This window comes from Anolis sagrei, chromosome X (assembly GCF_037176765.1).
Source record: "Anolis sagrei isolate rAnoSag1 chromosome X, rAnoSag1.mat, whole genome shotgun sequence".
In the NCBI taxonomy this organism is placed as follows: domain Eukaryota; kingdom Metazoa; phylum Chordata; class Lepidosauria; order Squamata; family Dactyloidae; genus Anolis; species Anolis sagrei.
In genome coordinates, this window is record NC_090034.1 from 23,557,337 (window position 1) to 23,583,902 (window position 26,566).

General features: G+C 41.8%; 2 protein-coding genes across 4 annotated transcripts in view; one reads left to right on the forward strand and one right to left on the reverse strand.

Moving 5' to 3' along the window:
• Positions 1-26,566, reverse strand: part of IFT140 (intraflagellar transport 140) — an 84,119-nt gene that overhangs the window by 29,147 nt on the left and 28,406 nt on the right. The window lies entirely within an intron of this gene.
• On the forward strand, positions 1,645-25,787 carry TMEM204 (transmembrane protein 204). The gene is made up of 3 exons (XM_060786383.2): positions 1,645-2,765; positions 9,951-10,106; positions 22,788-25,787. Exons 1-3 carry the CDS (start codon positions 2,486-2,488, stop codon positions 23,030-23,032), a joined length of 681 nt encoding a protein of 226 aa, XP_060642366.2. The 5' UTR covers positions 1,645-2,485; the 3' UTR covers positions 23,033-25,787.

A 26,566-nucleotide genomic window follows, 5' to 3' on the forward strand; every position in this document is an offset into this window, starting at 1 on the left:
TGAATGTTTGCCTTATATATGTAAAACTATAATCCGCTCTGAGTCCCCCCAGGGACAGAAAACAGATAAAGCAGAATATTCAAAAAGTGTATTCTTATTATTATTAAGTTCGGGAAGATAGACTTTGCAGTAAAGGTGCTGACAATTAAGGTTTCCTGAACAAAGGTTACAGGAAAAATCAACCAACGAACAGCATAAAATATATTACCTTGAATTAAGTCTGCTTAAAGCAGATACACTGAAGTCAATAAGAACAGTTTAATTATGATAAACTACAGTTCATTTGATTCCAATGTGTCTACCCTTAGTATGGCTAAATCAAGGGATGGTTCTTTTTTAAACAGAATATTAAACAGTGTGTGTGTCACACGACAATTATTCCCAGCCCCCACACAGAGCATTTCCTGAGTTTATCTTTGGAGTGCTATCTCACATCTGCACTTCCTTAGCTAGAATTAGCCAGTCACAAAGAACAGATACAGCCAAAGACGTATGGACGCATTAGCCATTTAAAATACTACTACTCCTTGTGATCTCTAGGACTTAGTTTTCCATCTCAAATACAGGAATACAAGCTCTCAACATCATGACTTTATTTCTTGCACGTAGGCTCTGTTGTTGTTTCGATCTTATTTGTGAGAACCGACAAGATGAAGTGTCACAGGGGAGCATTGTTGTTAAATGCTTTCACGTCAGTTTTGATTAATGACAATGACAGGCCCTCTGAGTTACCCCACTCAGGCTTTAAAGGATAATTTTGCATTTTGGTCTGCAGTGGAAAAGTGAACCCTAATTCAAAAGAAAAGAAAAGTAAGTATAGGTAAAAGGAAAGGATGACCACTGAGCTGATGAGCTTGCTGACCGAAAGGTTGGCGGTTCAAATCCAATGAGTGGGGTGAACTCCCACTGTTAGGCCCAGCTTCTGCCAACCTAGCAGTTCAAAAACATGTAAATGTGAGTAGATCAATAGATAGGTACTGCTTCTGCAGGAAGGTAATGGCACTCCATGCAGTCATGCTGGACACATGACCTTGGAGGTATCTACGGACAACACTGGTTCTTCAGCTTAGATGTGAAGACGAGCACCAATCTCCAGAGTTGAATACGACTAGACTTAATGTCAGAGGAAACTTTTACCTTTGCTAAAGGATGACTTAATAAAAGGATGAAAGGGATGGGATGGGAATCCATTGGCTACTCTTAGGGGTCATTAACATGACAGATCCCGCTGTGCTTCTTGGAGTGTGCCCAGATGCTAAACTACCTTTGCAAAATGAGTAGTAATTTCAATAATTTTTCTCACCAATAAGTGACATTTTAAAAGTCTCTCTGTCTTTCCATTTTTGCAGCAGAGTAGCTTGAAAAGTGGCCTACATGTCCAGCCACCCAAAGCCTTCTTGTTCCCAGTTGGATCTGATGACTGAGACCACTGACATGTGAGATGGTCACTGGGAATGCAGTGCTCCTTTTCAATATTTCGACAATCCCTATCACATATGATAGTTGTTTAATATTTTATCACTGAATTGCTTACATTTTCTTCTGGGAACTGAAAGAATACGAGGGGGGGAGGTAACTGGAATTAAGGAGGAGGACTGGGGGTGGAGAGAGACAGGGATGGACTAGGACTTTAGAAGTCTTCATCAGTCTTTTCCTTTCAGGAAACACATCCTGTTCATATCTAACTGCTGTGGCAGGGGCTCTGTTAGTTGCAGTCGGCTACGCCCTGAGGGCTCACCAAAAACATCCACAAAAACAACTGTTTCCTCTCTCCATTGAGAGACAGGAGGGAAAAACTTCCTTACAGCCGAGGTTCAGCTTTCCTGTTTCTGTTGCTCACGGGTCTGATATCTGCCGAAGAACAGGGACAGCGGAGAAGATTTCCTTGGAATCCACCAGCCTTCCTAGACTCCTTGGAGATAACAGCATTTTTGGTGTTCCTCAGAATTTACTTTGGCAGTGGATTTGCTTTCGTGGTGCGATGTTTTGAAGCTGGAGAGCTGCACAATTTTGGAGCTTCTGCTGCTCAACTCTTATATGTGGGCATTAATCTCTTGTCACAGCTGTGCTCCAGAAGGATGAAGTGCCCTTCAACATTATCAGACAACGCTATTGTCTAAGAAGGCGGCATTCTCAACCTTGTTCCACAAATCAAGACTTGGAAAATATGCAACCCTTTCAGCTTGTCATCAGCTCGGCTCTGCTCAAAGTGCAGGAAGGTGGATAAAGCAGTTTGGCAACACGGCATTGTGGGAGTATCGATCCTATTCTTTTCATATGGATTACGTTTCCTGGCCTATCTTTTCTTTGTGCAATCAGACATACCTTAGAATCTGACTTTGAGAATGAATGGTGATGTTCTCTAGCCATCCATAACAGCGTCCTGTGCTTACGTTCCACCTGCAGTACCTAAATGCTCTACGACTGACTGGGACTCTTCCATCTTCTACAAAGAGTGCCTACCAGCAGTGGAGGACAGTCAGATATGACTGTCCAGAAACTGGTAGCCACAGCTGTGTTAGTAGCTCTGGTCTCCCTTATCCTCAACAATGCTGCTGCTTTCACCCCCAACTGGGTGTACCAGACCTTGGAGGATGGGCGCAAGCGCAGTGTGGGGCTGTGGAAGATGTGCTGGCTGTCAGAGAAGGGGAAAGGTGGCGCCAGCACAAGTGCCAGGCATGGGCAAGGAACAGAGCAAGAATGTGAACCTTTAGGCTGGGGCACAGAGCCCGCTGGGTTCCAGGAATCTCGTAGCACAGTCAAACGTAAGTCTTCCTTCTCGCCCTCACTCTTACCTTTATGCTTCAAGACTGCCCCACTAAGATGTTAGCATGCAACACACAGCAGAACACAGTTCACAGAAGAGGTCGCAAGAAACCACAGCACCTCTGGTGTTCAGCCCTTTTATGACTGAGCCATGATATGAAAAATAATTCAGAGATGTCCCATATCGTGGCCATCTGAAAAGGCTTAAAAACCAGAGGTGTTGCAGATTCCCGATTCCTTCCTGATATCATTCTAGGAAACAAAAGGATTTAAATCGGACATGGGCTGTTAGGAATTGTGGGAGTTGAACTCCAAAACACCTGGAGGGCTGAAGTGTGCCCATGTCTAATTTAAAAGCTTGACAAGAGAGCAGTTTGGAGCTGAAGGGATTTTAAAAACCCTCCTCTTCAATCTGTCTGCAGATCTTCTGTTGTGCCTTGTTTATTTTCGAAGTTTGTGCATAATTCACTGTGATATATATCTTGACCTTTCTGTGCTGTTTCCAGTTTGCTAGGCAGCAATGTTTTGCAAAAATTGTGGGCATGTGGCCTCTGAACAGGTCGATTCAGATTAGTTGTCACATTGAGGCCATTTCACTCATTTGTTTTTTCCCATATTGGAACAGAAAACGGGGACTCCGGGGGGAGCAGGGATTTGATGCACTAATTCAGCACCCATATGTCACCACACATACATGTCTGGCTCTTGCGAACTGCATGCAGAGATTACTGTCCATAAATTGTATCTGCCTGTATCTCCAAGTATTTATATCTATTCCTTGCACAAAGACCAACTGAATCAGGAAAATGCTGCAGGAAAAACAAGTTCCCTTCCCCATGGTGCTAATTTGGGAGTGCTTGCAGCTAATGCAAATCACAACATTCTTGTCTTTTCAGCCCCGTTGTACTGTGTATACCACCAGGGGCGTAGCCAGAAAAATGTTTTGGGAAGGGTTGAAAATTTCGAGGGGGGTTTAAAATTGCCTCCTAGCTCACACTGAAGCAAAGAGCATAGCAGCCTTCAATAGCCTGCAGCTCTGCCCCTGTCAACCACCTCCACCAAGTCTGGCCTCCTTAATGAGAGCATTCAACACTCCTTCCCCCACCCCCCACCCCCAACTTGGTTGCTTCGCTACATCGGCTATTGCTGCAAGTAAGGACAGTGTGAATAAATTGTCAATATTTGCTCGAGATAATGCTTGCAGTTCTGGAGGGACTCTTAATTTTTTTTTGGCGTCTCATAGACTTAGCATGGGGATTTGGTAAACCAGTTAAAATTCATGAGTAAACCAGATTTGTTTTTAACCTGAAAAATTTGGGGGGGGGGGTGTTGAACCCTAACCTTACCCCCCCCCCCCCCCCGGCTACAGGCCTGTATACCACTTGCAGAGCTGAGGATGGAAAGAGGGATCCAGTCATCACATTCACTTACTATTGAAAGAAAAAGTACTATTCTCTCTACTTTTTTCTCCATTTCATTCCAGAAAGAAAACACTGATCATGGTAGTAGGATCTATGCCAGTGTTCCCAAACCTATCACCCTGTGAATGTTTTGGGTTACAACCCTGATTCTTTTCTTAGGTTAATAGTTTATAATAGTGGCTTCTTATTTCCTCAAAATGGGATCAGGAGAGTTACTGGCGATTACTTTTTGAATGAAACCGCAATTAGAGCAACAAGGAAACTTCTATTCAGTAGGGTACTGTAGCTTTGTGTGTAGCTATAAGGAAAAAGAAACTGGAAGCTTAGAAAGACATGAAAGTGGACAATGGAGGCCCCTTCCACACAGCTGTATAAAATCCACAGTGAACTGGATTATATGGCAGTGTGGACTCAAATAACCCAGTTCAAAGCAGATATTGTGGATTTTCTGCTTTGATATTCTGGGTTATATGGCTATGTGGAAGGGCCCGGAGAAAGCAAGATAGTGGAAGTCTAGGAGCATCTTGGAGACATAAAACTTCTCCTTAGGGAATTTGATATGTGATTAACAGATCTTCTATTCTGTAGGAATGCCTGCTCATCATCATAATCATCATCAACAACATTATTTATATCCCGCCCTTCTCCCCATAGGAACTCAAAGCAGCTTTTTTTTTGTCGTGTCAGGAGCGACCTGAGAAACTGCAAGTCGCTTCTGGTGTGAGAGAATTGGCCATCTGCAAGGACGTTGCCCAGGGGACGCCCCGATGATTTGATGTTTTATCATCCTTGTGGGAGGCTTCTCTCATGTTCCCGCATGAGGAGCTGGAGCTGATAGAGGGAGCTCATCCGCCTCTCCCCGGATTCGAACCTGCGACCTGTCGGTCTTCAGTCCTGCCGGCACAGGGGTATAACCCACTGCGCCACCGGGGGCTCCCTCAAAGCAACTAACATAATGCAATAAAAATTTAAAACAAAACCAATACATTTTTAAAAGCAATTGAATATTAGTGTGTGGAAATAAAAGTTAAAATTCAATTAAAATACAATCAATACAATGAAAGTTACATTTTAAATTCATCATCGCCCCAAAATCCCACCCACAACCTCCCCAGCAACATGCCCTTCATCTTCCCGCAAAGACCTGATAGCAAAGAAAGGTCTCAACGTGCTTGCAGAAGGCAAGCAGAGATGGGGCCTTCTGGGTCTCTCTTGAGAGGGAGTTCCAAAGGCTGGGAGCTGCCAAAAAGGGTCCTCTCCCTTGTTCCCAACAAAGATGCCTGAGAGGTGGTGGGACAGGGAGGAAATCCTCCCCAGGTTATTCTAAATTTCTAACAGGTTAATAGAGAGAGGTACCATCCTTCAAATAACCTGGACCTAAGCCATATACCTCCATTTATGCTCTGATGGTGTATTTATAAATACCAGAGATATTAAAAAGGGGTTCATCAGCTTTCAGTACTCTCTTCTTCAAAGGAAATAAAAATATGGCTCATGGCATCCATGTCTCACCTCTCAGACAACCGAGAAGCATTCAGTATTCCATTATGTAAAAATCAAGGTGATGGTGGAGTGCTTTGTTATGCCACAATGACCCCTCTTTGCCAAATGGCGGTTGTAGGGGGACAGCTTAATGAGATAATACTCACTAGAAAAGGCAATAACTCCTGGTAAGGTAGAAGGAGTAGGAAAAGAGGAACATGGCATTCCAGACGAACCGACTCAGGGAAGCCTTGGAAGTTTTTCATTCATGGGTTCACCATAAATTGAAGTCACCATTAATATCATGGATTTGGCTGGACATTTTGGTGATGGAGGGGTTCTGGGAGTTGGCAGTCCAAAAATGACTTTTCCAACTTATCTATGGCCCCATTTAGATTGCCATATAATGCAGTTTCAAACTGCATTGTAAGGTTGGTGTAGAGCAGTGGTTCTCAACCTGGGGTCCCCAGATGTTTTTGGCCTACAAGTCCCAGAAATCCCAGCCAGTTTACCAGCTGTTAGGATTTCTGGGAGTTGAAGGCCAAAAACATCTGGAGACCCCAAGTTGAGAACCACTGGTGTAGACCTATATAATGGAATTAAACCGTATTATATGAGTCTACACCAGTGGTTCCCAACCTGTGGTCCGTGGATCATCAGTGGTCCGCAAGAACTAGAATGGTCTGCAGCCTCACCATTAGTACACAATTGTAACGAGAGCGACTAGTCTCGCAAAACCCTCTTATAGTGCCGAGGCTTATTAAATATGGTTTTCTGTGGGCGAGTAGATGGTGACTACTGGATGGCATACGTCCTGTATCAGAAACTAGAGTTGATGTGGTCTATCCAATGCAATTTTCTGAATCAGCACCCCAAATAACCAAACAGAATCTAAAGTTAACCAAAAACTGATTCATAACCCTTTTGGTACTAATGTAGGAAAGTGGTCTCTGGTTAAAAAAAAAGTTGGGAACCACTGGTCTACGCAGACCATATATTATATGGCAGTGTGGTATAGATGGGGCCTCAGTTTGAACTCTTACTCTACTCATTAAAATGGCTGCATATCTGAGAAGTTGCCAGCTGTGGCTCTCCAGATGTTTTCAGAATAGAACTTTGATAATCCCTTACCATTGGCTCTAATGGCTAAGGCCTGATGGAAGCTGTAATTCTATAGATATATAGATAGATAGATAGATAGATAGATAGATAGATAGATAGACAGAACCATACCCATATCGATATTTGCCCAACTCTGGCATAGCCTGGGATATAAAGAAGCATAATGATTAATAGTCACGTGAAATAATCCTAACAACACACTGAATGGGTTTGACAAAAACAAATGTAGTATGTTTTAGATCTCTGATGGTAGTACTTGACAAAACACTGAGTAGCTCTATAAAACTAAGGTTCTAACTTTTGACTATTCATATAAGAAGAGATTATATATGAAAGAGAGAGAGAGAGCAGCAACATGATATGATGGTGTATTGACACAGTGGTGCTTATGAATCCAAGAGAGAGAGGAAGGAAGAGGCTGAAAACAGGAAATAAATCAATTTAAAAGAAAAAAAATAGGAAAACCCAGAGCTTATTTCTGAGAACATAATCCAATGTAAACTGATTTCTAGTAAATAGGCATGGTGGACAAAGACATCTGCAAACACATAAAACAATATGAAGAGAGAAGCCAAGCACAAATAAAACATACTTAACAACTAATGCTATTAATTTAAAAATATTTATATTTATAACTATAAATATCAAGGGCATTCAGTAAATATCATATAGGGTACTATGAAAAGCAAAAATGCCACAAGTTGCTGGATTTGGTTAACAAATTGAGATAATTCCTATAGATAAAAAAAAATTAGTAACAGCAATGAATATCTCCCTGGTTCGAAAGTTTTTACATTCCGAATGAGGGAGAAGAATTTAAGGTCAATACGTATTTTTGTCAACTTGCTACAAAGTCTTAGAAAGGTGAAATATGGACTCATTGTGAGGAAAAATGATATGTATTGAGTCCACTTTGGAGTACTGGAAGAATATAACTCTAGATCTGATACAGATCGGATCTGATCCATGCTTTTGGAGCTGTCCTGTTACTCAGCTTTATTGGGAAAGTGTTTATGATGACTTACACCTGGAGTGTGCACAGCACACCTCTCTAGAGGGATGGAATCCTGCTTTTATCATCTCTACCCATAAAACCAATGATAAGCAAGGAATGCTGGGATTTGAAGGCCAACAATCTCTGGAGGACCATACTTTGCAACTATGACATACATATTATAACCTGGAGGGTTATACCTTTTGTTAGAATACCTTTTGAGATACTGTCTATAACACTGAACTAGTTATGTTCAGGAAAATCCAAATGTTCTTGCAATTAGACAATAGTTCTTTAAGGATCTGGATTTTGCATGAATAGGTTAAATAACTGATTTAATGACCGATTTATTAGGAACAATACATCCTGAGGAGTGAGGTTTAATGGGCCTTAAGAATTACTGTGAACAACAAGGCAGCAGGAGACACCGGGATCCCACCTGAACTGTTCAAAATCTTGAAAAATAATGCTATCAAGGTGATGCATGCCATGTGCCAGCAAATATGGAAAATGCAAGAATGGCCATTAGACTGGAAAAAATCAACTTATATTCCCATACCAAAAAGGGAAATGTTAAAGAATGCTCAAACTTTCTTACAGTGGCACTTATTTCACATGTCAGTAAAGTAATGCTCAAGTTCCTACAAGGAAGACTCCAACAATACATGGAGCGAGAGTTGCCAGATGTACAAGCTGGGTTTAGAAAAGGCAAAGGAACAAGAGACCAAATTGCCAATATCCGCTGGAGTTTCAGAAAAACATCTATTTTTGTTTTATTGACTATTCTAAAGCCTTTGACTGTGTGAATCATGATAAATTGTGGCAAGTTCTTGGTGGTATAGGGATACGAAATCATCTTGTCTCTCTCCTGAGGAATCTGTATAACAACCAAGTAGCAACAGTAAGAACTGACCATGGAACAACAGACTGGTTCAAGATTGAGAAAGGCGTACGGCAGGGTTGTATACTCTCACCCAACCTATTCAACTTGTATGAAGAACACATCATGCGATGTGCGAGGCTTGACGAATGCAAGGCTGGGGTTAAAATTGCTGGAAGAAACATTAGCAACCTTAGATATGCAGATGATACCACTTTGATGGCCGAAAGCGAGGAGCCGAGGAGCCTTCTGATCAAGGTGAAAGAAGAAAGTGCAAAAGCTGGGTTGCAGTTAAACATAAAAAAACCAAGATTCTGGCAACCAGACTGATTGATAACTGGCAAATAGAGGGAGAAAATGTGGAGGCAGTGAGAGACTTTGTATTTCTAGGTGTGGAGATTACTGCAGGTGCAGACTGCAGCCAGGAAATCAGAAGGCATTTACTTCTTGAGAGGAGAGCAATGACCAATCTTGGTAAAATAGTGAAGAGTAGAAACATCACACTGGCAACGAAGATACGCATAGTTAAAGCAATAGTATTCCCCATAGTAAACTACGGATGTGAGAGCTGGACCATAAGGAAGGCTGAGCGAAGGAAGATAGGTGCCTTTGAACTGTGGTGTTGGAGAAAAATTCTGAGAGTGCCTTGGACCGCAAGAAGATCCAACCAGTCAATACTTCAGGAAATAAAGCCTGACTGCTCTTTGGAGGGAAGGATATTACAGGCAAAGATGAAGTACTTTGGCCACATCATGAGAAGACAGGAAAGCTTAGAGAAGACAATGATGCTGGGGAAAATGGAAGGAAAAAGGAAGTGCAAGGGCAAGATGGATGGGATCCTTGAAGTTACTGGACTGACCTTGAAGGAGCTGGGGGTGGTGACGGCCGACAGGGAGCTCTGGCGTGGGTTGGTCCATGAGGGCACGAAGAGTCGGAAGCGACTGAAAGAATAAACATCACCAGGAACAAGTTTGTTTGGTGAAATTTTTCTAGTATATGTATTGCCAAAGTACATTTTTGTAAGTGAAGCTATTCTATTTTGTATTGGGATAATCAATTTGTATCCACTTGATTAAAAATGGGTATTTTTTGGGAAATGCTTTTAAATAACATAAATACTCAAATGTGCTCTGAGAGAGAAAACATTGAGAGGAAGGACAAAAATGAAATGATAAATAAATAACATTTTTATGATTTGCAAAGACAGCACATGCTTCTTGCAATGACCGGTAACTCCTTTGACTTCTCAATTAATATAATGCACTTTCACCTTTCATTGTAACAGTGCAATTCGACATGATGCGGGCCTGTAACGTGATTGCCACAGTCGCTTTGACAGCTGGTCAGCTTCTCTTCGTAATGGGACTGGTTGAACTGCCCATTATTTCTCAGGATACACAATGGTGGGAAGAAGCCACCGCTGCCGTCTTTCAGCTTGCCAGTAAGTAAATTATTTTGCAGGTTTAGAAGTGCTTCTCTGTTCAAGAGTTTTTCAAAAGTTTCATGTGAAACCAAACCAACAGGTCTGTAGTTCTGGACTTGTAAGAGAGTCTGATCATTTTTCATGATTGATGTAATTTTGCTTCTTGCCATGTCTCTGGGATATGCTTTTTTAGTATCTCATTCAAAACTTTGTGGAGGGGTAGAGCAATTTCATATGCTACTGCTTTATAACAGATTGCAGTGAAGCCATCTGGTCCTGGTGCCTTATCTAATTTGAAACCCTTGATCACCATTGTCACTTTGTGTATTGTTAATGGGTTGTTTAACAATTTGTGTTTCTCCTCAGAGATGGCTAGTTTTTAATTTATACTGTTTAAAAAGGATTAATAGATTGGGGAAGTCTGTGGATGTGTTTTATCTGGATTTCAGCAAAGCATTTGATAAGGTTAACCCGTGATAGTCTTATTAGCAAACTGACAAAATATGGAATAGATGATAACACCATCAGATGGATTCTTAATTGGTTGAAAAACCATGCTCAAAGAGTTATCATCAGTAGTAGTGCTTCAAATTGAATGAGAGAATTATAGAATCATAGAATTGGAAGAGACTTCGTGGACCATCCAATCCAACCCCCAGCCAAGAAGCAAGAAAATCGCATTCAAAGCACCCCCAAAAGATGGCCATCCAGCCTCTGTTTTAAAGCCTCCAGAGAAGAAACCTCCACCACCCTCCAGGGCAGTGAGTTCCACTGCTGAACAGCTTTCAAAGTGAGGTTCTTCCTAACGTTCAGGTGGAATCTCCTGTCCTGTAGTTTGAAGTCATTGTTCTGTGTCCTAGTCTCCAGGGCAGCAGAAAACAATCTCACTCCCTCCTCCCTATGACTTCCCCTCACATCTTGATACATGGCCCTCATCATGTCTCCTCTCAACCTTCTCTTCTGCTGGCTAAGCATGCCCAGCTCTTTATATCTCTTCTCATAGGGCTTGTTCTCCAGACCCATAATCATTTTAGTTGCTTTCCTCTGGACACATTCCGGCTTGTCAACATCTCCCTTAAATTGCGGTGGAAACATTGGAAACACTGTATTGTCGAAGGCTTTCATGGCCGGAATCACTCAGTTCTTGTGGGTTTTTTCGGGCTATATGGCCATGTTCTAGAGGCATTTCTCCTGACGTTTCGCCTGCATCTGTGGCAAGCATCCTCAGAGGTGAGGTCTGCTGGAGCTGGGGAAAAAATATATCTGTGGAAAGACCAGGGTGGGACAAAGGGCTTTTTGTAAGTTGGGCTGGTCTTTCCACGGATATATTTTTTTCCCCAGCTCCAGCAGACCTCACCTCTGAGGAAGCTTGCCACAGATGCAGGCGAAACGTCAGGAGAAATGCCTCTAGAACATGGCCATATAGCCCGAAAAAACCCACAAGAACTGATTGGAAACACTATTCCAGAGTGGTCTGACCAAGGCAGAATATAGGGGTAGCATGACTTCCCTGGATCTAGACCGGAGTGCTCAAACTAAGGCCCGGCAGCCAGATACAGCCCTCCAAGGTCATTTACCTGGCTATCGCTCAGGGCCAACCTAAGTCTGTAATGACTTGAAAACACACAACAACAACAATAACAACAATTCTATCTCATCAGCCAAAAGCTGTCTACCCTTCCCATTGAAATATTAATAAGTTTATATTTGTCAAAATTGTTCATTTTAATTATTGTGTTGTTTTTAAGTTTTTTTGCACTACAAATAAGATATGTGCAGTGTGCATAGGTATTCATTCATGCCTTTTTCAAATTATAATCCAGCCCTCCAACAGTTTGAGGGTCTGTGACCTGGCCCTCTGTTTAAAAAGTTTGAGGACCCCTGATCTAGACACTAGACACTTATTTATGCAGGCCAAAATCCCATCGGCTTTTTTTATCCACCGCGTGACATTGTTGGCTGTTCATCTTCCTGTCCATGAGAACTCCAAAATCTTTTTCACACATACTGCTGTCAAGCAAGGCGCCCCATTCTGTATCTTTGTATTTCATTTTTTTCTGCCTAAGTGAAGTATTTTGCTAAATCATTTTGAATTCTGCTCCTGTCTTTTGAAGTATCCAAGTAATTATCTGCTATAGGGCTCTGTCCAGCAGCTGACACTCTTTAATATTTTTATCAATAGGGTGGAGAGAATTCTTATCAAATCTGCAGATGATACAAAACTGGGAGGGGCAGCTAACACAATGCAAGACGAGAACAGAATTCAAAGAGACCATGATAAAAAAGAGCTGAAGTTAACAAAACAAAATTAAACAGAGGTACATGCAACATTCTACATTTGTGCCACAAAATCCAAATGCATAGGTATGGGGCAAGGGCCACTTGGCCCAGCAGTAATACATGTGAAAGGTTTGTTGGGATTACTGTTGGTTATAAGATAAACATGAATCAAAAGTGTGGTGCTGCAGCAAAGAAAGTCATTGATAGAATAACAGATTGCTTGCCTTTAAGTATGATTCTCTGAATGGTCATCTGTGCCCTCAGAAATAGGTTTTGTATCCATCCGTGTGAGACACAGAGATCGAGAATAAGACAAGATTACCTGTAGCTGTGAATACCTATGACCTCACAGAAATGGATGCAAAATGTATCTGTATGATGCAGAGACCATATGTAGCTATATGGTGCAGATACAGAGAAGAACAGTAGCTTGCAAGTCAAGGGAAGTAATAGTTCCTCTATATTCTCCTATGATCAGGCCTCATCCAGAGGATTGTGTTCAATTGTGGGCAACTCATATTAAGGATATACACAAGCTGAAATGAATTCGGAGAAATGCAATGAGCATGATAAAAGGAATGGAAAACAAGGACACAAGGAGAGATTGAGGAACCTGGACATTTTCAAGTTGGTGAAGACAAGACTGAGAGGTGACAGTATTGCACTCTTTAAATATTTCACAGGCTGAGACAAAGAGAAAGGTGTAGGCCAATAATTCTCAACCGGTGGATCCCCAGGTGTTTTGGTCGACAACTCCTAGAAATCCCAGCCAGTTTATCAGCTGTTAGGATTTCTGGGAGTTGAAGGCCAAAACATCTGGGGACCCACAGGTTGAGAACCACTGGTGTAGGCTTTTTCTCTGTTGCCTTAAGAAGGTAGAACTAAGTCTAATGATTTTAAACTGCAGAAGGTAAATTTCAATTGAACATTAGAAAGAAAATTTTGAAAGAAAAGGCAGTTGAGCATGGAAACCACTTGCAAGATGGTGGGATCTCTTACTCTAGATGTACCTGCTTTAGGTGCTCTGGATGGAAACCCCACATTAAGTAGGAAGCTGGGCCTATTGGTCCACTGGACCCCTTTTAACACTAAGATTCTATGGTAATGTCTATCCCTGCTGAATGAAGTCCTGAAAATCATATGTTAACGATGTGTTTATAGAAACCATTCCCCGCTGAATAAAGTCCCAAAAATCGTATGTTAACAATGTGTCTATAGAAACCATTCACTCACTTTAAGGACATTAAGCTGCTTGCAAATCTTGCAACCTCCCTCTATTATCCCACACTTAGTTCTCTTGAAAAACAGCTTGAAGCTCTCTTCCTATTGCTCTATCCTCAGGCTGAGCAAAACCACACTCTCCTATTTTTCATCAGGAGGAAATGCATTCTGGCCCCCGTTTAGAACTTGTTGTTTCATTGACAAACAGTACAGAGGACAGCCGTGTGCCTTTCTTCTATCACCCTGCTAATTTTAGATTAGAGTCTTTTTGTTGTGCTACAGTCTGTTTTAAACAGAGTTGGAGAGAGAGAGAGACTGAAGGGCGCCAGGATATCCTGACACAGGAGAAGGAAATGCCTGCTATTACCTGTTATGCAAGCTGAACCTTGAAATTTTCAGCAGCAGGAGGGGAGAGGAGAGTTGGAATGACTATTGCAAAACTAACACAATCAACTGATATAGTATCTAGATCCAGGGAAGCCATGCTACCCCTCTATTCTGCCTTGGTCAGGTCACACCTGGAATAACACTGTGTCCAATTCAGGGCACTGCAACTGAAGGGAGATGTTGACAAGCTGGAATGTGTCCAGGGGAGGGTGACTCAAATGATCAAGCGTCTGAAGAGCAAGTCCTATGAGGAGCAGCTTAAAGAGATTGGCATGTTTAGCCTGCAGCAGAGAAGGCTGAGAGGAGACATGATGAAGGCCATATACAAAGATGTGAGGAGAAGCCATAGGGAGGAGGGAGCAAGCTAGTTTTCTGCTGCCCTGGAGACTAGGACACAGAACAATGGCTTCAAACTACTGGAAAGGAGATTCTACTTGAACATTACCAGACGCAGAGCTTTTTCTATTTCTGCCCCTGCCTTATGGAATTCCTTGCCGCCCTATATGAGAGCCATGCATGAGTTAGGGCCTTTTACCCTAGCACTTAAGACCTGGCTTTTTACTAGAACTTTTGATCTATGTTAATTTTATCAATATCTGTATGTATTTTTATCCTTTACAATTTAGCTTGTAAATCGCCTAGAACATCTTGGATGGAGGGTGATTAATAAGTAATTAAATAACGATGATGATGATGATGATGATGAACATTAGGAAGAATTTCCTAAGTGGGACAAGAGCTTTTCAGCAGTGGAACTCTCTGTCCAGGAGTGTTGTGGGGATTCCTTCTTTGGAGGCTTTCAAACAGAGGCTGGATGCCATCTGTTGGGGGTTCTTTGAATGCAATTTTCCTGCTTCTTGGCAGAAACAGGTTGGACTGAATGGCCCATGAGGTCTCTTCCAACTCTAGGATTCTATGATCATTTTCTTCTTAGGATGAGCCTCTTCTTTTAACAGTTGAATAGATTAATCAAAGAAAGAAGGTCACAAGGCATCACTTCTCATGCTGACTAATATAACTCTTTCCTCTATAAAACTTTAAAATATATAAGAAATGTGACTCCAGCTTCTCTCTCTATTGTGACAGTTACATATTTTACAACAGGAAATTGTCAGTTATGCAATATATCAAGTCTGCAGATGTTTTTGGAATTACTATTCTAACTTTAAAACAATTTCACCATCATCAAAAGGGAGAGATGCAACCTTTTAGAGACCTGAGCATCATTACCTCAGACACATTAACTTTGATAAAGGGGCATCTTTTTTTAAAAAAGAAAAAGAAATCAAACAAAATAGGAAGCAGAGAGGAAGGAAAAAGAAGAGGAAGGAAAACTGCTTTGGCAGCTGTATTGGGATTCATACAGCTCTGGAACTACACAGCATTACATCTTACAGGAAAGAACTGTTTGCTTTGGAAGAATAGTGTGGTGAGAATGGAAGCAGGTTTCTCCACAGGGAGTTTTGCACTCATAAATTTTACTCTGCACAGTTCAATAGTGAAAAGGGAAAAAAATCTGGAAAGCTGCTGGGTTTAGGTTTTGAACCTGTTAAAAAGCCTTTGATAACTCTGGAAGCAGCCCTACTGTATCAACCCGACCAAACCTTTCCTTTTCCTGATTAAGTTTTTGAAAATATGGTTTTGTTGGCAATATATTTTCAAGAAGCAGTTGCACTGCTTTTATCATTTTATAACTTTAAAAAAGAAGAAATCTGTACAGTTGATGCCATAAAAACAAATGATGATAGATAAGCATGTGCTTTAAAGATTTAGAAATCGAAGCTGGGATCCTGCCAGCATCACTCAAACAGGAAATTCATTATTCCAATCTCAAACGTTCACAAAATAACATTCCCCTCCCGACTTCGCTTGTCCAACGATTGACACCACCGCCTCCTAAATTCTTCCTAACAAACCTATTATCTGTTTTCTTCCCTTGCGGAAAAGTGGCCCCACTCTCCCAATACTGGTTTCTTTCTTTCTTTCTTTCTTTTTGAAAGAAATGTGAAACAACTTCAGATAAACAGTAATTCTGTAAGAGACAAAATAATGCTTTCCACCAAAGGGGATGGATAGTGAATATTTTATACACATTAAAAAATGAAGAGATTTCTTCACTTTCCATGCCTGCCATCCCTCTTCCTGCCTCTAGTAATTGATCAGTGGTTCCCAATCTGTGGTCTGTGGACCACCAGTGGTCCCCAAGAATGAAAAGATGCTCCGCGGCCTCACCATTACTACACTGTTACCTCGAAACCACTTGGCAATGAGGGTGACTTGTCTCGCAAAACCCTATTATAGTGCCGAGGCAACAGGGATTTCGGGAGGGGAGAGATTGACTACCCAGGACAGATCACTACACTACTACCGCATCAGCTCTAGATTATTAAATATGGTTTTCTGTGGGCAAGCAGATGGCAACTACTAGATGGCATAAGTTCTGTATCAGAAACTAGAGCTGATGTGGTCTTTCCAATGCAATTTTCTGAATCAGCACCCCATATAACCAAACCAAATCTAAAGTTGACTAAAAACTGATTTGTCATTTTTTTGGTACTAATGTTGGAGAGTGTTCCTTAGTCAAAGTGGTCTACCATGGAGACACTAGGACTCTCGCTCTGTATTACTGGGCCCACACATCAGGCAGGACAAACGCTAGATCTGATTTTCAGCACAGGACTTCAAGTGACCCAAGCCTCTACTACAGAAGTTCCATGGTCGGATCACTGTACTCTGAGAGTCCGGTTGGAGCATGCCTACCCACCCTGCAAAGGCGCCGAGCCAATTTGGGCTTGACCTAGGAGACTTAAGGAACCCAGTAGGTTCCAGAATGCTCTGAGAGATCTGAGCACACAGTTCCTAGACGACACAGCCAGACTAGATCCCTTCCAGTCCGGCTTCCGTGCGGGGCATGGGACAGAGACTGTGCTGGTCTCCATCATGGATCACCTTCGATGCCAGCGTGACCTGGGCGGGTCAGCACTGCTTGTGTTATTGGATCTCACAGCAGCATTTGACAAAGTCGACCACAATCTTTTGACCCACCGTCTTGCTGTTGCTGGAGTCAGGGGGACAGCTTTAAACTGGCTGTCCTCCTTTCTTCACAACCGTGGACAGCGAGTGGAGAGGGGAGGCCTGGTCTCTGAGAGGTCCCCTCTATCTTGTGGGGTTCCTCAGGGGGCCATTCTCTCCTCTCTGTTGTTTAACATCTATATGCGACCACTTGCTCAGCTGGTTTGAGGTTTTGGGCTTGAGTGTTACCAGTACGCTGATGACACTCAGCTTATGCTGAAGATGGAAGGCCGACCAGACTCTGTACCCAATTGTTTCCATCAGTGCCTCGAGGCCGTTACTGGATGGCTGCGTGCCAGCAGGTTGAGTGTGAATCCAGCAAAGACGGAGATCCTATGGCTGGCTCAACCGGGCAGTGGGGATATCCAGCTGCCTATCCTGGATGGCGAGGCGCTACGCCTGTCATCATTGGTAAAGAGTCTGGGAATCCTTTTGGACCCTCTGCTGACGATGAAGGCCCAGGTTTCCGCCGCTAGCAGAACCGCCTTTTTTCATCTGCGGCAGGCTAGACAGCTGGCCCCCTACCTGTCCAGGGACGACCTAGCTACGGTGATCCAGGCTACGGTCATCTCAAGACTGGACTACTGTAACGCCTTCTACATTGGCCTTCCTCTGTCAGTGATCCGGAAGCTCAAGCTGGTACAAAACGCAGCTGCTTGGCTTCTTGCAGGAACTCCGATGAGATGCCACATAACACCAATCTTACTGCAGCTGCATTGGTTACCAATTGAGCACCGGATCACTTTCAAAGTGATGGTACTCACCTTTAAGGTCTTGCATGGTCTGCCACCTGAAGTCTGTGCCTTGCAGGATTTATCAGCTTTCCGCAGGGCATGTAAGACATATCTATTTCGACAGGCCTTTGATCTCTGATTGTTTTTAAATTGTTTTAAATTGTTTTTAAATTGTGTTCGATTTTAGCCTGTTCTTGTAAGCCACTCCGAGCCCCAGGGGAGTGGCGGCATATAAGTTCAAATAATAAATAAATAAAATAGAAAGAGATGCAGTCTCGAAGATAGGTTGGACCCGAAGTGCATAGGGCTTTATAGGTGATAACCTGCACTTTGAATTGGCCCCAGACACTTGTCGGAAGCCAATGGAGCTGCTTTAATAGGGGCGTGGTATGCTCCCTATAGCTAGCCCCAGTTAGTACTCTGGCTGCCAACCTTTGCATTAACTGCAGTTTCCGAACCGTCTTCAAAGGCAGCCCCATGCACAGTGCATTACAGTAGTCCATTCTGAATGTAACTAAGGCATGGACCACCGTGGCCAAGTCAGGCTTTTCGAGGTACGGTCACAGCTGGTGTACAAGTTTAACTGTGCGAAGGCCCTTTAGACCACCACCGATCCCTGAGCTTCAAATGTCAGTGCTGAGTCCAGGAGGACCCCCCAACTATGGACCTGTGTCCTCAGGGGGAGTTGAGCACAGGCTGCCACCCTATACCTCGATCAGCTTCGCGACTGACCAGGAGGACCTCTGTCTTGTCTGGATTAAGCCTCAGTTTGTTGACCCTCATCCAGTTCATCACAGCTGCCAGGCAATGGTCCATAGAGGCGGAGTAATTTACAATGTGTAGGAACAAGGTAATTTGCCATCAAACTGAGTTTGTCCTTTCTTGAATGTGGACAGAACTGCCTCAGGCTTTGCTGGTGTCATATACAGGCTTACTAAGTTCAGACACTAAAGTTCACGAGAGCTAGAAAAGCTTTACTTAAGACAACCAAGCAGCAACTACACCACAGATGTTTGTCAGATAATGAAAATTTACTGTCACCATATATTTATAGGCAATACAATTCAAATACCATATTTACTTGAGTCTAATGCACCATCAAATCTAATAGGCACCCCAATTTTCAAACCCCTGAAACCAAAAAAGTATCTCCTCCTGAATGTAATGCACAACGGCAAAAAGTGCACTCTTTGTCATTTAGAACCCCAAAGCTTCCAACTGATGGAAAAGAAAACTTTGGGAAGCTGCAGAATGAATCTTCTTTAACTGCCTTGGTTCAATGCTATGGAGTCACAGGGGCTGAAGTTGTACAAGGTATTGAGCCTTCTCTGCCGAAGAATGTAGATGCCTCACCAAACTACAAATCACAGAATCTCATAGAGTTGTGCCCTGACCATTAAATGAGAGATTAGTTCCCTCAAATCGGAGCTCCAGGTGCAACTCCTGAACAGCTTCCCCTTTGTATTGTTGAAGGCTTTCATGGTTGGAATCACTGCGTTGTAAGTTTTTCGGGCTGTCTGGCCATGTTCCAGAAGCATTCTCTCCTGATGTTTCACCTGCATCTATGGCAGGCATCCTCAGAAGTTGCCTCCCCTTCTGCTTGGATCAGCACTAAGATTACTGTATTATCAAACCTAATGTGTTCCCTGATTTTGTTAATGTAACAACCAAAAAAGGGAGGCATTCGATTCAAGTAAATAGGGTAATATGTAGGTTTTCACCCCTTTTTCGAGGTGCAGTCCCTCTTTGGAAGACTTTCCCCGACTGATTAATTAATCCTATCAAATCATTCCCTAACCCACCCTCTGTCCCATTCTCTCATGCTTCCATATTGCCTTATAAATCTGCCACACAACAATAAGCAATCTTAGCTGATGGGAACCTGTCCTGCAAAGCTCTACTTAAAGCAAATAAAATCAGCATATTTAAAAACAACACCCATAATCCAGTGTACATATGCAAGTCTGTGTATGCAAACAAATGAGCAGATATATGTGTAAAGAACCAAATAATCAATACGGTATGCCTCAACATGGGGTAGTTAAGAACCTTGGTGGAGAGCGACTAATTAAGAAATAAAGTGAAGTGAAGTGAAAGTGTTTATGAGGAAACAAAGCCAATTTACTTTCCTAATCTGCAAGATATATTTGATGCTTTCTGTATTGTTCATGACTGGTCTATACTTGTATTTAATAATTCGATGCAAAAGAGTAAAGAAAAGGAAGGGAAACTAACATAATACATAAAGCTTTTCAAGAAACTGGGTAATATTGATGCCCGTTGTATAGGAAAGGAGGATAGTTTTGTGATTATACTCAAAAGACTTTGAGGTCAGGCGTTTTGGGTTCTGTTGGTGAACCTTGACAGATTTCCTGTATGGCTAGACAAGCCTCCTCACCTCAGTTTCCTCAACTCTGAAACATGAATCACCGGATATTTAAGATATATATGAAACAGGAAGGGATCATGGGATACTTATACACTTAAACATCTTCAAAACAGAGAGAATGTACTACCAAAATGTAGAACACTCTTGCACCTGAAATATCAGAAACTTTCCTGCCATATCACAGAAAAAGATCAAATCCTAGATAAAACACATTTTTTGGTCATGGCAAATCAAATCTTTGAGGCGATCATTTATTATACTAGTATTGTTAAAAGTCGTGTGCAAAACCCAACATAGTATTGTGTATGTATGTCAAATGAGTTACTCACACAGTTGTCTGAATCAGCTCTAACAATAACATACAAGTTGTAGTAGGGGTTCCCAAACTAAGGGCCGCAAGCCAGATCTGCCCCCCAAATGTCATTTACCCAGCCCCTAGATTTTATACCACCACTGCCCCTGCTATTCATCTGCTATCACCACCCTTTTCTTGCTCCTTTCAGCTCCTTTGAATAAATCTTGACAAGGAAACTGTGATAGGGTCGGCCTAAGTTTGAAACAACTTGAAGAAACACAACGAACTAGTCCCCTGTCCCCCTAACAGTCTAAGTGACTGTGAACTGGCTCCTGCTTAAATAGTTCAAGTAACCCAGAGGTATAGCAACCTGCAATAGCTGACACTTGATTTTCAGAAAATTGATATTTTTCCCCCTGTGGAGGACACCTGGCATCTTTGAAGTTTTGAGAAGAATCAATTTTCCAAATAGCAAAAAAACATAGTATTGAATAGCTGTGGAAAATAAGGATGTATATTAGCTTTGGATAGCAAAGGGAAGGGTTAACATCCCTGTGGGGTTTGTTTTGCCGTCTGTGTGTGCCCCTGTTCAGAAGAGTTCACCTCACTTTCTGCCCCTGTGAGTACTGCATTTTGGAAAATTTGGCTTGTTGTCAAAACAAGGATTGTTGAACAAGTTTCAGTACAGACATCTTTTCCCCATGGTAATAACTCTTCCAGGATTGGATTTCCCTTCCTTCCGTGGGGGAGATGTGCCTCACTTCCTGTTTTCTCACCTCCATTTGTAACTAGGAGTCATTTGTAAGTCAGATGTCTGTAACTCAGGGACTACTTGTATAGGTTAATCTAATTTATTTATCTGTTTGTGTCAAAAGCATTGCACAAATAAAGAAGTTTAAAACTGATAAAATGACCACAAGCAGCTAAATAGTTTTTGACCAAAAACTGGCAACGACGACTGAATTGTCTGTAGTTTTGTTAACGTTTCTTCCTCTGTGCATGAAGCAGAGCATTGTGGGCAAGCATACAGATGCTGAATTGTTTGTTCTGGTCCAGTCACACAAGGTAGCATATTCTTCTAAGTTAGTGGTTCTCAACCTGGGGTCCTCAGATGTTTTTGGCCTACAACTCCCAGAAATCCCAGCCAGTTTACCAGCTGTTAGGATTTCTGGGAGTTGAAGGCCAAAAACATCTGGGGACCCCAGGTTGAGAACCACTGTTCTAAGTAATGCCATATTGCCAGGTAGTATTTTGATCTACCACCTCCACTTCTGAGTCTGTTCAATGATTTCCAAGTTGCCCATTCTTTGTTTGCTCCTGGAGGAAGAGCCTATTGGGGGGCCATCTAGTTGGAACTGCCCGATTTTGCTGCCCACAGGGATATTCTTGCTGTTGCTGGAGGAACATTTAGAGCAGTGATTCCCAACCTGTTGTCCGTGGACCAACAGTGGTCTGCAAGAACTAAAATATGGTCTATGGCCTCAGCACTACTACACCGTTGCAACGAGAGCAACTGGTCTCGCAAAACCCTCTTATAGTGCCAATGCAATGGGGATGTTGGGAGGGAAGAGGCTGACTACCCAAGAAAGGTGTGACAACAAGCCTCCTAACTGCTGTTTCTCTTCCTCCCCCCCCCCCCCCCAGAAGCAGAGCTGCCTGGAAGTGGGGGTGCCTTGGTTTTTTCATTTTTAGGCCTGTTCCTAGGGTTATTTGGAGTGCTGATTCATAACATTACATTGGAGAGTGGTTACATTGACTACTGAGTGCTATATGTTCCGTATCGAAAACTAGAGCTGATGTGGTCTATCCAATGCAATTTTCTGAATCAGCACCCCAAATAACCAAACTGAATCTAAAGTTGACCAAAAACTGTTATGTAACCCTTTTGGTACTAATGTTGGAGAGTGGTCCCTGGTCAAAGTGGTCCCTAGTTAAGCAGTCCCTGGTCAAAAAAGGGCTGGGAACCACTGATTTAAAGGAATAGTGGTTCTCATGAAACTTTTCCTTGATTTGAGTCTACTGGGAGGAGGCTGACAGACATACAGTGGGTGTCTTTCACAGTGTTATTTCTCTCACAATTATAGTTAATCTAGTTATTTATAAACAATATAACCTATATGTACATTTGTTTAGCATCATTTCTTCTGCTCCTCAAACAATATGGCTGTTATGTCACAACCAGTTCCATTGTAGCTTAAACTTCTGTTGTATCATCCTGAATCAAAATAGGCAATTTTTCCATGTTTTGTTAGTCTGTTTTAGATGTTTTTCAATATGATAGGAATGTCACTAACCTAGAATGCTATTGCTTTTTTAAAAAGGTTTTGCCCTGGTCATTGGGCTGGTCACCTTCTACCGCATAGGACCCTACACAACGCTGTCCTGGTCCTGTTACCTGAACATTGGGGCTTGCCTTTTGGCCACCCTGGCCGCGGCCATTCTCATATGGAACATCCTTCACAGACGGGAAGACTGCATGGCACCCAGGGTCATCGTGATCAGCCGCACCTTGACCGCTCGCTTCCGGCGAGGTCTGGACAATGACTATGTTGAGTCGCCATGTTGAGAATGTGTGGTGGGCAGAAAGGAAAATGCTCCGGAGAAGATTTTAAAAATGGATTTCTTTCTATAAATATGCCACTTTATTTAAATCCTCAAGAAAACCACGACATTCACATGTCTATTAAAGAAGCCCAATATTATTATTTGGATGGGCTACATCTATATATAATATGCCTCTGATGTACAGTGTAAAATACTAACCACTAAACAACCCTGATGGAATGCCAGTCAAAAGGTAGATGATTCAAACTGTGTGAGATATAAAGTGGATGAAGTTTTGTGAGGGAGTGGGAGTGAAAATGGGGGAACAGCCAGTTCAACAGTCCAAGCTCTCGATCTTTTTATGAAAAAAACGTTAGCCTGTATTTCATAACAGGCAAACAAGCTCAAGGGTTCTTGGCCCTTTTGCAGAACCAACAACTGAACAGTCTGAAAGAGGAAACAACAAATTAACCCGACTCACTATTTTTGCAATGTTTTTGTAACACTTGATGGGATGCACAAAATCTAAGTGGATAAAAATACTTCTGTATCAAAGCTGGGCAAGTCCATCAATCACAGGCACAGCTTATCAGGTATTGTGAAAACATCATTTTTAAGAAATGAAAGTTTATTATTTTAAACATGTCTTCTGTGATATTTTAGGAAACTTTATTCTGTTGAGAAAGAGGTACATCCTAAAGATCATCGTTCTAAAATGTGCTCCATTTATAGTTATTCAAAGCAGAAATGTTTTGTTCCTCTTTCCATTAAGTTCCAACAAATAAATGTAGCTGTGCGGCTTTTCCAGATATGTATGGATTACAACTCTCAGGTTGCTGGAAATTACATTTGAATATCTCGAAGGCCATACAATTCTCAACCCAGGGTGTCAAACCAATAATTAAGTTCAAAATTGATGGCTGGCCATTGCCATACTTGATGCCACTTTGTTTTAAGTACCAAAGATGCCAAGTCTCGTACCAAGATATGAACTATCAAAGTTACTGGGATGTGAAGGCAGGAATGGGAAATACTGCATATTTAAGTTTCTTGGAAGGAAAAAAAAGTATTATTGCTTATTTAAATGATAGGAATGCAAAAAAAGGCCTTTCAATAGGAAGTCCTAATCTTTTTGCTGTACCATGGGGATGTTCATTGTCCAATGACCAGGACACATAAAAAGGTAAGAGTAGTAGAAAGTGACATCTGTAGCACATGAAAGAAAATGTGAACTGGCCTCCCCAATCTATTAGTTCACTTAAGCAAAATATTTGGCAACGATGGGAGAGGTTGCTCTACTACACAGTCAACCAACCAAGTTTTATGGACATGTGAATCGCTTCATATTTAATGTCTCTTTATCAGAGACCTTTAAAATATATAATAATCTGAAATCTGTCCTTCATTTTCATGCTGGCATCAACCATTCACTCCCCACTTCCACCCTGTCATTTTCTTCACAAAATACATTATCAAGCTGGTTCTTGATTTCCATTGTGATGAGGTGTTACATAGACAAGTTGAATGAACTCAAGCCCAAATATATTGTGGGTATTTTAAGGCTCACAGATATTTACAGTTCGTTTGGAATTACATTTTCCCTTCCATGGAAGCACTATATCACCCGAAGCTTTTTATTTCAAAAATAAGTCTCTGGCTTTTGTATATGCATTGGTTTATTTTGATGTGTAACAGCAAAATATCAAAACAAGTAGAGAAGTTGTGAAGCGTGTTTTCTGCTTCCTTGGAGACTAGGACGCAGAACAATGGCTTCAAACTACAAGAGAGGAGATTCTATCTGAACATGAGGAAGAACTTCCTGACTGTGAGAGCCGTTCAGCAGTGGAACTCTCTGCCCCGGAGTGTGGTGAAGGCTGATTCTTTGGAAGCTTTTAAAACAGGCTGGATGGCCACCTGTCAGGGGTGATTTGAATGCAATATTCCTGCTTCTTGGCAGGGGGTTGGACTGGATGGCCCATGAGGTCTCTTCCAACTCTTTGATTCTATGATTCTATAAACTCTTTCTTCAAAGCAGTTCTATTTGCCATGGTATTTCTAAAGGCTATCAAACCAATAATAATTGAAGTTTGAAAAACCTGTATGAAAGTATCACAGCAAGTCTCCAGAATGTCTTAAAATAAGACTTGTCAGAACATCTTGGTAAGACTATATACTGCAGTGGTTCCCAACCTGTGGTCCATGGACCGCCAGTGGTCCCCAAGAACGAAAAGATGCTCCATGGCCTCACCATTACTAAACCACTGCCTCGAAACCATGTGGCAACAAGAGCAACTGGTCTTGCGAAACCCTTTTATAGTGCCGAGGCAATGGGGATGTCAGGAGGGGAGACGCTGACTACCTACAAAAGATTACTACTACCACATCAGTTCTAGATTATTAAATATGGTTTTCTGTGGCCGAGCAGATGGTGACTACTGGATGGCATATGTTCTGTATCAGAAATTAGAGCTGACGTGGACTATCCAATGCAATTTTCTGTATCAGCACCCTAAAATAACTTAACTGTATCTAAAGTTGACCAAAACATGATTTGTAACCCTTTTGGAGAATGGTCCCTGGTCAAAGTGGTCCCTGTTCAAGTGGTCCCTGGTTTTTTTTAAAAAAAGGTTGGGAACCACTGCTATATAAGGACCCAAATAATCAAAAAAATGGGCTGTATCTCAGTCTGACTGACTTGGCTTTTTTAAAGGAAAGATCTACATTTGCTGAAAATTAAATGTACTCTCATTAACTGCAATTAAAATATGTATTTAAAATATCAGAACCATTTGTTACCTTTTTAGTATTGCAATAAGTATAATAATGTAAAATTAGGAAAAACTGGGGCTCTGTGGACATTTTTACTACAATATTTAGAATCAATGTGCTTATATTAGAAAAGTAAATAAAGTTGAGAAGTTCAACTACCTTCAAGAAGAAAGGAGGTGGGAAGAGACATTGAATTATACTATTCTTATGAGAATAGAAAAAATATTCTGGAACCAATACATTGTTTTATGTGCCAAAGAAGAAAGCATTCCAGCAGAAAGTTTTTCCTCCCTCTGAATGGCAATGCTGGATGAATGCCAAATGGCATATCACCAACTATTTGAGAGTTGTCATAGGAGGCAGCTACTTAAGAAACATCCCATGGAAATGTAGCTTTTTGAGTTCAAACCAACATTGGTACTTAGCATATGCACCTAATAAAACATGAACAAAGAGAGCATATGCAATTTTATATACAATCACATAACCAGCATTTCAATAATTAACTGCAACCAATAAAGTAAGGTTGTTTACCTGTAACCATGTTTCTTCGAGTGGTCACCAGTGAAATTCGCACCTGTGGTAGTGTCTGTGCAACTGTTCACATTCTTCTTAAAAAGCTTTGTTCAATTAGGGACTCCAACCTCACCCACTCCCACCAGTAATATAACTGGCAGCAGGGCTTGAGGCCTTAGTTCTGTACCGCAAGGAGCAGCCGCAAACAACGGCATAAAAGTATGTGGGGAGGATGGGCAGGTTGTGCGAATTTCACAGGTGAGCACTCGAA

Excerpts from the sequence above, each read along its gene's own strand:
- TMEM204 (XM_060786383.2), top strand. The coding sequence starts at position 2,486 with ATGACTGTCCAGAAACTGGTAGCCACAGCTGTGTTAGTAGCTCTGGTC. Across the intron at positions 2,766-9,950 it reads ATCTCGTAGCACAGTCAAAC|TGCAATTCGACATGATGCGG; the intron begins GTAAGTCTTCCT and ends TCATTGTAACAG. Across the intron at positions 10,107-22,787 it reads TGCCGTCTTTCAGCTTGCCA|GTTTTGCCCTGGTCATTGGG; the intron begins GTAAGTAAATTA and ends TTTTTTAAAAAG.